At 40.6% G+C, this 11,525-nt stretch overlaps 1 protein-coding gene across 2 annotated transcripts in view; it reads right to left on the bottom strand.

Annotated features, from left to right (window-relative positions):
* Positions 1-11,525, bottom strand: part of Pik3r3 (phosphoinositide-3-kinase regulatory subunit 3) — a 76,769-nt gene that overhangs the window by 16,391 nt on the left and 48,853 nt on the right. For both annotated transcript variants that reach the window (XM_050131374.1, XM_050131373.1), the window contains exons 6-8: positions 9,468-9,593; positions 2,744-2,886; positions 1,964-2,140 (exon numbers count right to left, since the gene is read on the bottom strand). In XM_050131374.1, the coding sequence (XP_049987331.1) occupies positions 1,964-2,140; positions 2,744-2,886; positions 9,468-9,593 (446 nt within the window). The remainder of the gene's footprint in view (positions 1-1,963; positions 2,141-2,743; positions 2,887-9,467; positions 9,594-11,525) is intronic.

Below are 11,525 nucleotides of genomic sequence, written 5' to 3'. Positions count from 1 at the left end.
AGGCATACAGACAGAATATTGTATACGTAATAAATAAATAAATAAATATTTTTTTTAAAAAAAGAAGGGGGAGTCTCAGAATCACAAGGAGATGCAGAGAAGAGATGAATTGGCTGTACTAAGAAAAGATAACAAGGCATGTGGCAGAGTGTAGATAAGAAATATGAGTCAATTTTAAAATGTAAGAGCTAGTAACAAGCCTAAGTTATTGGGTGATCATTTATAATGAATAATAAGTCTCATTGTGGTTATTTGGGAACAACAGAGAAACTCCATCTATAAGCTACCCAGGTTTCATTCCCAGCATCATAAGTTACCTATCTGTGACTCCAGTCCTCAAGGAGCTAATACTGAGTACCTCTTCAGGAATACGGTTCATGCCTTAGTCAGGGTTCCTATTGCTGTGTAGAGACACCAAGACCATGGCAACTCTTATAAAGTCAACATTTAATTGGGGTGGCTCGCTTATAGTTTCAGAGGCTCAGTCCATTATCATCATGGCAGGGACAATGGCAGTGTACAGGCAGACATGGTGCAGGAGCTGAGAGTTCTACATCTTACAGGCAACAGGAAGTCAACTCACTGTCACACTGAATGAAGCTTGAGAAAAAGAGACCTCAAAGCCTGCCCCACAGTGAACTTCCTCCAACAAAATCATACCTCCTAATAGTGCCACTTCCTTTGGGGGTCATTTTCTTTCAATCTACCACAGCTCACATATATACATACACATAGGCAAAATACTCATACACATAAAATAAAAACAAAGAAAAATACCAAAAAAAGCATTGGTTTTAACTACTCAAAGGATCTCAAGTGCCTACTATATACACACTTTTCTTATTTAAACACAAAATTTCAATTTTTTTCCATTGGGGAGAGGCATGGCCCTGAGTAGAGGTCAGAGAACAATTTACAGGAGTTGGTTCTTCCCCCATCGTGCAGGTCCCAGGCTGACTGACACCAGGTTGCCAGGCTTGGTGGCCTTTCCCCACTGAGTCATCTTTCCAGCATCACATTTCCTTTTTAAAAACAGGGCCTCATATAGCCCAGGCTGGCCAAAAACTTGCTATGTAGCCCAGGCTGGCCTTGAACTCCTAGTTCTTGAACTACTGCTTTTACTTCCTGAGTTCTGGGATCATAGACATGTGTCACCACACACCAAATTTCATTTCTTAAACATAAAAGTCCTTTAAGGGGGCTGGAGAGGTGGTTCAGAGGTTAACAGCACTGACTGCTCTCAGAGGTCCTGAGTTCAATTCCCAGAAACCACATGGTGACTCACAACCATTTGTAATGAGATCTGGCACTATGTTCTGGAAAGTGTATATATAAATAAATAAACAAATTTTTTTAAAAAGTCTTTTAAGGAACTACCTGTTCTATTTACTTATCTGTAGAATTTACTCTAAAGGAATAATTCTATGATTCTACCGTAAAACCATAGTTTCTAGATTTTATGTTTTAAGAAAATATCAACATACACTTCTAATTTTTTTAGATTTATTTTATAATTGTTTTGCTTGCATGTATGTTATGTCTGTGCATCAGGTATGTGCCAGATACCCACAGAGTTCAGAACAGGACATCAGATCCCCTGGAACTGGAGTTACAAACAGTTAAGAGCCACCATGTGAGTGCTGGGAACCAAACCCAGATCCTCTGGGAGAACAGCATGTACTCTTGACCACTGAGCCATCTCTCCAGCCCCAACATGTACTTTGTACTCTATAACATTTTGCTAATTCAGTCTGAAAGTGTCCAAGTAATTGCATAAAGTAGAGTACAACATTCTGACTTGATGTGTGTCATTCTGGGACAGCCTACTACTTACTACAGGGCCACATTCCTAAATTCTTACATACTGCTTTCCAGTTCTCAAGTTCTCCCACTGATGACACTTCTAGTTCCAGGGATAACCTGATGCTAGTGTGTCCCTCAGCATCCAGCCCAGGTTACTTACACAAGATGCTGATCCCGGATCTTACGCAGCTGGATCAGGTCAGGTTTGATGCTGTTCATTTTTTTATCTATTTCCCGGTTGTCCAAAGCTTGTTTCTTCAAGTCCTGCTCTAGACGCACTTTGCTATCATGAATCTCACCAAGACGTGACTTCAACTTATCAAAATTCATCATAATTCTGTGAAAGTAGGACATATTAAGGCTAAAATAACAACAAAAGCAGAAGGGTCCTAATATCTTGTTGGGTTTGTTGGTCTGAGACAGGGTCTCACAAGCTACACAGGCTGGTCTTGAATTCCTGGGCTCAAGCAAACCTCTTGCCTCAGCTGAAATTATAGGTACGTGTCCCCATTCTCAGCTACTAGCGTAAGAGCATGACTATGACAGACACAGGCGTTGGGCTGTATTAGGGGGAAAGCCACCATGTCCATCCTTAGTGAGTTTGCAATTGGATAGAAATGCTCTACCTGGATCAGGACAGATACCACATGAACACTTACACAACACCCCTTAATGGAATGAAGCACTGAGGAAGACTTTTCTGGAAAAGGTTATGTCTAGCCTAAATCCTACAGGATGGGAAAGAATTAAGAACTTACAGAGATAAGAGAAAACACATAAAAAGAAGAGATGCCAGTTGGTAACATTCATTACTCTGAACAGCCAGCAGTTCCACACAACATGGCTGCGCAACTTGAGGGGTGTAAACAAACAAGACAGAAACCAGAAATAAAAAAAAGTTTTATTTCATTACTCACTGGGATATATTAAGCACACTCACCGTTCAATCTCTTTCTCATTCCCCTCTCTGCGAAATCGCTCAATATAGTCTTTAGTGTATTGTTCTTGGGTATGACACTGTTCCTCGAATATTTTAATAGTTTCATTAAATGCTTCAATTGCAGTCCTCTTCATCTGTATTTCCTACATGAGGAAAAGAAACAATGCATACTTTATAACATTTCTGACTAGAATCCCAGCACTCAGGAGGCAAGAAGTAGGAGGATCAGGAATTCAAGGACAGCCTCCTCTACAAAGCAAGCTTAAGGCAGCTTTAGCTAAATGAGACTCCATTTCAAAACACACACAAACACTTTGTATTTTTATAATCTTGATCTTAAAATAAATCATGTAATTTTGATTATAATCCCTTATCAGACCAGTCATGCAGACTAGAGATGTGGCTCAGTAGAAGAGTAAGGTCTAGCAAATAAAAGGGCCTGGATTCAGTCTCTAGCATGGGTAGAGGTGGTGGGGGAACTGGAGATGAATCTCAATTGTTAAGATCTTTTCTAGCATATACAAAGTGCTGGGTTTGATTCCTAGTACCCAGCAAGGTAGCACACGTAATCCCAGCACTTAGAAGGTAGAATCCCAAGGACCAGAAATTAAAGGTCATGACTGGTTACACAGCAAATTCAATGCCAGTCTGGATTGTATGACACCCTATCTCAAACAATCAAAAAGAATTAAGACCCTATATCAGGGCAAAACAGCCCTTTATTCAACCCTTCTCATGTAAAACATTTCAGATTATAAAATAAATTAAAAAGAACCATTACCTGAGATATGGTTAAGAACCACAGAAGTGGCTATGAGTTGCCAAGAGACCGACCTTGACCACGACGTCAAGGGTCGTTTTACTGTGTACCAATTATTACAGTACTAATCCCTAAGAGCTAACTGGAAGAGTGACTGGACAAGTGAGGAGTTCATCCACCAACATGCAGTCTCATTCCCAGAAGGCTGTGGAACCTATTTATTATCACTCTCTTCACTAACTGCATGCAGAATTTCCAGATTCATCACTAGTCTGATTAGAAGAAAAAAAGCAGAGAGTATCTGCTAACATCTGATGTACAAAGATGAAACCCAAAAGCTCTACAAAACAGACTTGCTAACTCCAAAGCCTCAGATAGAGTAATGTCTCTCATACATTCTGATGACCTCCAAGGATAGCAAGGTTTTAAAAATAATTTTATGTTTTATTATATTATATTATATTTATTTATTTATTTTTGTTTGGGTTTTTTTGCTTGTTTTTTTTTTTTTATTTTCCAAGACAGGGTTTCTCTGTGTAATAGTCCAGTCCTGGAATTCGCTTTGCAGACCAGGCTGGCCTCAAACTCACAGAGATCCATCTGTCTCTGCCTTCCAAGTGCTGGGATTAAAGGCATAAGCCTGCACCACCCAGCTATTTATTTATTTTTTTTGTGTCTATGCCCATGTGCACAGCTTTCCTGAATATTTATAATTCTATTAATCCTCTTACAAGTAGGATAGGTTTTCTACTACCTCATATTTACTGACTTCAATTAATGGTCACTGAGAACACACTACACAAGTACTACCTGATGGATAATTAAGAGGCTTTGTGAAACTGAAGCTGTCCCCCGCGACTCAGAGCACATTGACTTCTAAACTCTACTTAGGTTTGGCTTCATGTCACAGTAGAAGAAACCAAATGAAGATAATTTTAAAAAAATATTATATAATGGGGAGGCATGTTGCATGCCATGACATGCATGTAGAGGTCAGAGGACAACTTGGTAAAATTGATTCTTTCCTTCCACTTTTTCATGGGGGTCAGAGTTCAAATGCAGGTCTCCAGGCTATTGTTGCAAGTACCTTTACCTGCTCAGCCATCCCTCTTGCCTTTAACTAATTTTGTTGTTGCTGTTTAGTTTTGTTTGTTTTGTTTTTTAGATAGATCTCACTATGTTATTAGTTGCCCAGGCTGGCCACTAATCTGAAGTCCTCCTGCCTTAAGTCTCCTATTGTTTGTGATCATATAAACCTAGTATAAACCTAGTAATATGTTACAATTTTATTTTTTTGTTTTGTTTTGTGACATGGTCTCTCATGTAGCCCAGACTGGCCTCCTCCATTTCCCTTCAAAAAAAAAGAGCAGACCTTCCAGGCATATCAACTGAACATGGCATTACAAGTTACAATAAGACTAGGTACAAACTTTTCTATTTAGGCTGAACAAGACAACCCAGTAGGAGGAAAAGGGTCCCAAGAGCAGGCAAAAGACACATCCCCATTCCTACTGTTAGGAGCTCCACAAGAACACGAAGCTACACAACCATAACATATGCAGACAACCTAGCATACAGTCTCTGTGAGCCCCTATGAGTCCTGCTTAGCAGATCCTGTTGGCCATGCTTTCCTGGTTTCCTCAAGCCCTCTGGCTCCTATGAGAGTGATCATAGCAATGACTCCCAGGAATGGGGGATATGGAGCCTGGACTGCCCATCCTCTATAACGAGACAAGGCTGGAAAGCAGTGGGACAGGGACACCAACCCAGCCACAGAACCTCTGACCTACAATCTGTCCTGCCTGCAAGATGTGCTGCTGGGGCAATGGCGGTGCAGAACTTGTGACTGGTCCATCTGAAGCCCTGTCATGAGAGGAAGCCCATACCTGACACTGCCTGGATGGACAGGAACAGAGGCTGGACAGCCCAGAGACCCAGGACAGAACAAAACATGGCTATCAGAAAAAATAAGAAGTCAATGAAATGATTCCTGATGACATTCTGCTATACTCTAATACAGTGCCTGGTCCAACTGTCATCACAGAGGTGTCACCCAGCAACTGATGGGAGCAGATGCAGAGACCCACAGCCAAACATTAGGCAGAGCCAGGGAAACCCCACAGAAGAGGGGGAGGAAAGTCTGTTGGAGCCAAAGGGTCAAGGACACTTATTTATTTTTACCATGTGTGTGCCTGGTGTCTAGACCTTAATTTCCAGTCTCAACATCTTTCACTTTGGCACTCCAGACGGCTTAACTGTGATGAGCTAGTATGTGATGGCAGAAGGGAGAAAAAGTTATTAAGACTTTACATACTGAATCCATTAAAGTGATCAACTTATATGGATGGTAAAATAGCCACTCATAATATAAGGTTTTATAGTTAGTAAATTATGGGATTTTTCTCCCAAGGCTAGAGAGCAAAACTAGGAAACTACATATGATAAATAAGCATTTTCTCAATGACCTGTACCCCAAGTATTGTCTCTTTTATTTTATGTGATTTGAAAAGAAAATGTAAAAAATAATCATTAATAGGCATAAAACATTTAAAAATGTAATCTTGGACAGTATATAACAAAGGGACAGGGCATGCTGGCACAAACTTTTGATGTTAGCCTTGCACTTGCAGAAGTACACAGATCTCTGTGAGTTCAAGGCTAACCTGGTCTACATAGTGGGTCCAGGCTATCTAGGACTATATAGTGAGACACTGACTCAAAAAAAGTGGGAGACAAGATACATAATAATAGTGTTTATATAACATTACAAAGATTTTAACCATAAATTAACCCAATTATATACATACTAGGCATAATAAAGAATACTCTAAAATATAGATAATTCTTAGGTAAAACTATAATATTCTCCAAAATATATCACATTAGGCCATAAAACAAGTTTTAGTAAATTTTATCTTATTTTTTAGATTTATTTAATTGTATATGTATGACTGTTTTGCATTTTTGTATGTATGTGCACCACAATCATGCCTGATGCCTTCATGTCAGGGGAAAGCATCAGATTTACACAATAGTTACAAATGGTTGTGAACCAACATGTGGGTGCTGGGAACCAAACCCAAAGCCTTTGCAAGAACAAGTGCTCTTAAATGTTGAGCCATCTCTCTAGCCCCAGGTTTTAGCATACAGAGGATCTCCTATGATCCACAGTGAAAAGAAAGTAGAAATCAATCATAGAAGAATAACTAAAAAGTAACAAATATTCAGAAACTAAATAACATGCTGTTAAACACCTAATGGCTCAAAAAATAAATGACAAAGTCCAGCCAGGTGTGATGATGTATCCTTTAATCCCAAAAGGCTGTGGGGCAACAGTAGATAGATCTCTGTAAGCTCCAGGCTACCCTTGTTCTAGGCTAGCCAGGACTACATAGTGAGACCACCTCATACAATAACAACAATAATAATGATAATAATAAATAATAATAAAAGACAGGTAATATTAGAAAATGCCTTGTGATAAATGAAACCTAAGCAATTCATTAGAAAGTTTATGGCATATGGCAAAAGCAGTATTCAGAGAATTTCATACATATAAACACCTATGAGTAAAAAGGGTAGAGAGAGACTGGGCGTGAAAAGGGTCAATAGATGTGCTGGTTCCTTTTATTAGCTTGACACAAGGTAGGGCCATCTCAGAAAAGACAACCTCATTGAGAAAATGCTTGCATCACATTCACCTGTGTTGTGGATTAAGATCATTGTTAAATAAAAGCAAACTTGCAGATAGCTGGGCAGGAAGAAACTGGGGGAGCCAGCCTGATGCTAGGAAGAGGAAGGGCAGAGTCAGAGAGCCGCTGGCAAGCACAGAGAAGCAAAAATGAGAATGCCATGTTAAGAAAAGGTACTAAGCCATGTGGCAAAGTATAGATAAAAATATGGGTTAATATAAGTTTAAGAGTTAGCAAGTAACAAGCCTGAGCTATTGGCCAAGCATTTACAAGTAATATTCAGCCTCCGAGTCAACTGTATGGGAAGAAGCCACTGAGACCTGGCAGTTGGGAGAGAAAGGTTCAGTCAGGAGAGAAATGTAATCTGCAGAACTATAGGAAAGTCTGTGGGTCATTTTCTGGATGAATAATTGATATGGGCAGGCCCCGCCCACTGTGAGTAGTACCACCCTGAACAGTGTCCTGAGTTGTCAAAGAAAGCTAACTGAGCAAGCCATGGGGAGCAAGTCAGAAAGCAGCATCCTGCAGGTCTCTGCTTCAGCTCCTGCTGACTTCCCTTCAGGATGGACTACAACTGTAAGCTGAAACAATCTCTTCCTTCCCAAGTTGTTTTTGGCCATGCGCTTTATCCGAGTAACAGAGAGCAAACTGACAGTGGGTAAATAGGCCGGGCAATTTCTGACCTGCAGAAGTGCACAGTGACACTAGGATCCTCACACATACTAATTGCAAGTTATTTTAAAAGAGGAAGCATCTCAAATCAATAATCTAACTGGATGACTTAAGGAACCAGGAAAAAAGAAAAAAATGCAAAACAAGGAGAAGGAAGGAAACAATAAAGACTAGAGAAAGGCAGCAAAACAAGGAATGGTGGCACACAAGTAATACCAGGACCCAATGCAGAGGCAGAAGGAACAGGGATTCAGTGTCACCTTCATCTACACTGGGCTAAATGAGACAGGGTCTCAAAGAAACAGAAACAAAAAAGTAAAGAAGAAAGTAAGTAAAGAGAGGTGGGAAAAGAAACCCTGTCTCCAAAAACATTAAAAAAAGAAAAAGAAGAGAAAAAGAAAAAAAGACTCAAAGAAGGGTCATTACTACAAACTCTATAAAATAAACAGAAATAAAGACTTTAAAGCAAAAACCCTCAGGCTGGAGAGATAGCCACGTGGTTAACAGCATTTACTGTTCTTGACAAAGACCTACATTTGATTCCCAGCACCCATGATGACTCGCAGCCATCCATAACTCCAGTTCTGATGGCCTCTTCTGACCTCTATCACCAGGTATGCACGGGGTGTACAAACAAACACGCAAGCAAAACACTCATACACATTTGATAAATTTGTCTTAAAAAGCATAAAACTGCCAGGTGGTGGTGGCACACGCCTTTAATCCCAGCACTTGAGAGGCAAAGGCAGGTGGTTTTATGTGAGTTCAAGACCAGCCTAGTCTACAGAGCGAGTTCCAGGACAGCTAGGGCTGTTATACAGAAAAACCCTGTCTTGAAAAAACCAAAAGAAAAAAAGAAAAAGAAAAAGAAAAAAGAAAGAAAGAAAACAAAATGAAAGAAAAAAGGAAAAAAAGCATAAAACAAGCCAGGTGAGATGGCACACCTTTAATCCCAGCAACAGACGGATCTCTGAGTTTGAGGCCAACCTGATTTACAGAGTGAGCTCCAGGTCAGCCAGAGCTACACAGAGAAACCCTGGGAGGGGGCTTCCTTTTCCTTCCTAGTCTAACTTTCTTTTACTAGAAATATGATGATAATGGCTCATGTTAGATTCAAGGAGAGCATAAAACAGAAAATCCCAAGAATCATGATGAAACAGCATTGTACTGCCCATATGGACAAAAATTTATTTCTATCTCAAGAATTTGTCATTTTGTTAATTTTTATAATTTACAACTATTTATTTAGTATTACCTAATTTTAAAAAAAGTTTGGAGACAGTTACCATGTATCCCAGATAAGTTTCCAGCTGGCTACTTGAATTTCTGATCCTCCTGCTTCCAGATCCCCAATGCACCACCACACCCTGCTTTCTGTGATGCAAGGATCTCACTCGATAGGCCAAGAGTGTGCACTCTACCAGTTAAGCCACATTCCGCAGCCCTAGTTAACACAGCTAGAAAATTCCACCTTTAGCAACAACAAAATGAGTGGGAGTCTCTGCATCACCAAAATCTCCCACGGCAGTTCAGATGGAAGGACAGCAGATGATCCACCAAGCACAGAGAGCCAAAGGCTGTCCTCACACAGGGCTCTCACCTGAGACGTCCTAGTGTACTCCTCATACAGCCTGTCATACTCTCTGCTCTTCTCCTGGTACTGCGAGTGGAACTCCTGCAGGTTCCTACCTACTGCATCAATGTTATCTTCTTTTACCAGCTGATCCTACACAAGCAGACAAAAACAAAATGAACAACAGTATTAGTTCTGACATGTTTTTCCACGTCTATTTACATTCAAATTATATTTCAATTTCAGAAGTTACTGTTTACTACAAAGCACCAAAACCACTTTTGACTTTATGAGAATTTTGTTTTGTTCTGTTTCATGACACAGAGTCTCACTGTGCAACCCAGGCTGGCCTGGAGTTCATAGCATTCCTCGCCTTTCTAATGCTGGAATTAAAGATACGCACTATCCATCCATCTGACAAGAAAAATACTCTTTAGTGACAATGAGATCAGATTTTAAGTCAGGTAAAAAGTATTTTATTTTAAAAATTAAGAAATAAGGGGCTAGAGAAATGGCTCAGTGCTTAAGAGCACTGGCTGCTCTTCCAGAGAACCTGGGTTTGATTCCCAGTACCCACATGGTGGCTCACAACCATCTCTAACATCAGTTCCAGGGGATCCAATACCCTCTTCTGGATTCAATAGGCATCATGCACATATATAAATGCACAGACATACAGGCAGGCAAAAACAAAGTAAAATATAACAAAACTTTTAAAAAGTACTGGAGGGATTGGAAAGATGGTTCAGTGGTTGGGAGCACTTGTTGCTCTTTCAGAGGACCCAAGCTCATTCCCAGCACCCACTTCCAGCAGTTTACAACTATCTGTAACTCTAGCTTCAGGAGAGGTCTGTCATGTCTTCTGGCCTTTGCGGGCACAGGCACACAGGCACAAGGGCATGCACGTGCACACACACAGAGTTTTAAATTAAAGAAGGAAGGAAGGAAGGAGGGAGGGAGGGAGGGAGGGAGGGAGGGAAGGAAGGAAGGAAGGAAGGAAGGAAGGAAGGAAGGAAGGAAGGAAGGAAGGAAGGAGGGAAGGAAGGAAGATAGATATAGGGCTGGAGAGATAGCTCAGTCTGTAAAGTACTTTTTACATAAACATGAAAACCGGAATCTGATTTTCAGCTCCAAAGTATAAACTGAGGTTTTGTGCCACATGCTTAAATCCCACTGCTAGGGAGGTAGAAATGGGTAGATCCCTGTAGCTCAAGGGTCATCCAATCTAGGCTAGTCAGTAAACTCCAGGTTCCAATGAAAGACCCTGACTCAAAACAAAAAGGTGGGTAACTCCTGAGGACTAACACCCAAGGATGACCGCTGGCGTCAACATACATCCTCCCCTGTTGTAGGATATTAGTTGAAGAAGTTACATTCATTTATACTGTGAAATATTTGTTTAATGATGCAAAGATGTGTTGTATTCTTTTATGTTGCATTTGTTTAACTCTGTGAAGCTGTGTTACTTTGCCTAAGACATCTGATTGGTCTAATAAAGAGCTGAACAGTAAAGAGCTAGGCAGAAGGATGACAGGCAGGACTGGCAGGCAGAGAAAATAAACAGAAGGAGAAAAAGAAACTAGAAGGAACGAAAAAAGAAGGGGAGGACACCAGGGGTCAGCCACACAGTCACACAGCCAGACACGAGCAAGAAGTAAAGAAAGGAATACAGAGCCGGGCGGTGGTGGCGCACGCCTTTAATCCCAGCACTCGGGAGGCAGAGGCAGGTGGATCTCTGTGAGTTCGAGGCCAGCCTGGTCTACAAGAGCTAGTGCTAGGACAGGAACCAAAACCTATGGAGAAACCCTGTCTCGAAAAATCCAAAAAAAAAAAAAAAAAAGGTATACAGAATAGAGAAAGGTAAAAGCTCAGAGGCAAAAGGCAGACAGGCTAATTTTAAAAAGCTGCCTAAAAATAAGACTCCGTGTATTTATTCGGGACCTATGTGGTGGGCCCCCAAAGAGTAAAAAACAAAACACAACTCACTCACTCATTCACGCACACACATACGCATGCACAGGTGAGATGTGATAACAAAATCTAAAATCCTAGAACTCAGGAGAAGGGGCAGGATGATCAGAAATT

This window comes from Alexandromys fortis, unplaced genomic scaffold, assembly GCF_014885135.2.
Source record: "Alexandromys fortis isolate MF-2015 unplaced genomic scaffold, M_Fortis_MF-2015_v1.1 scaffold_369, whole genome shotgun sequence".
Lineage (NCBI taxonomy): Eukaryota > Metazoa > Chordata > Mammalia > Rodentia > Cricetidae > Alexandromys > Alexandromys fortis.
Note: the sequence above shows the minus strand (reverse complement) of the source record. Positions and strands in the feature narration are given on the sequence as shown.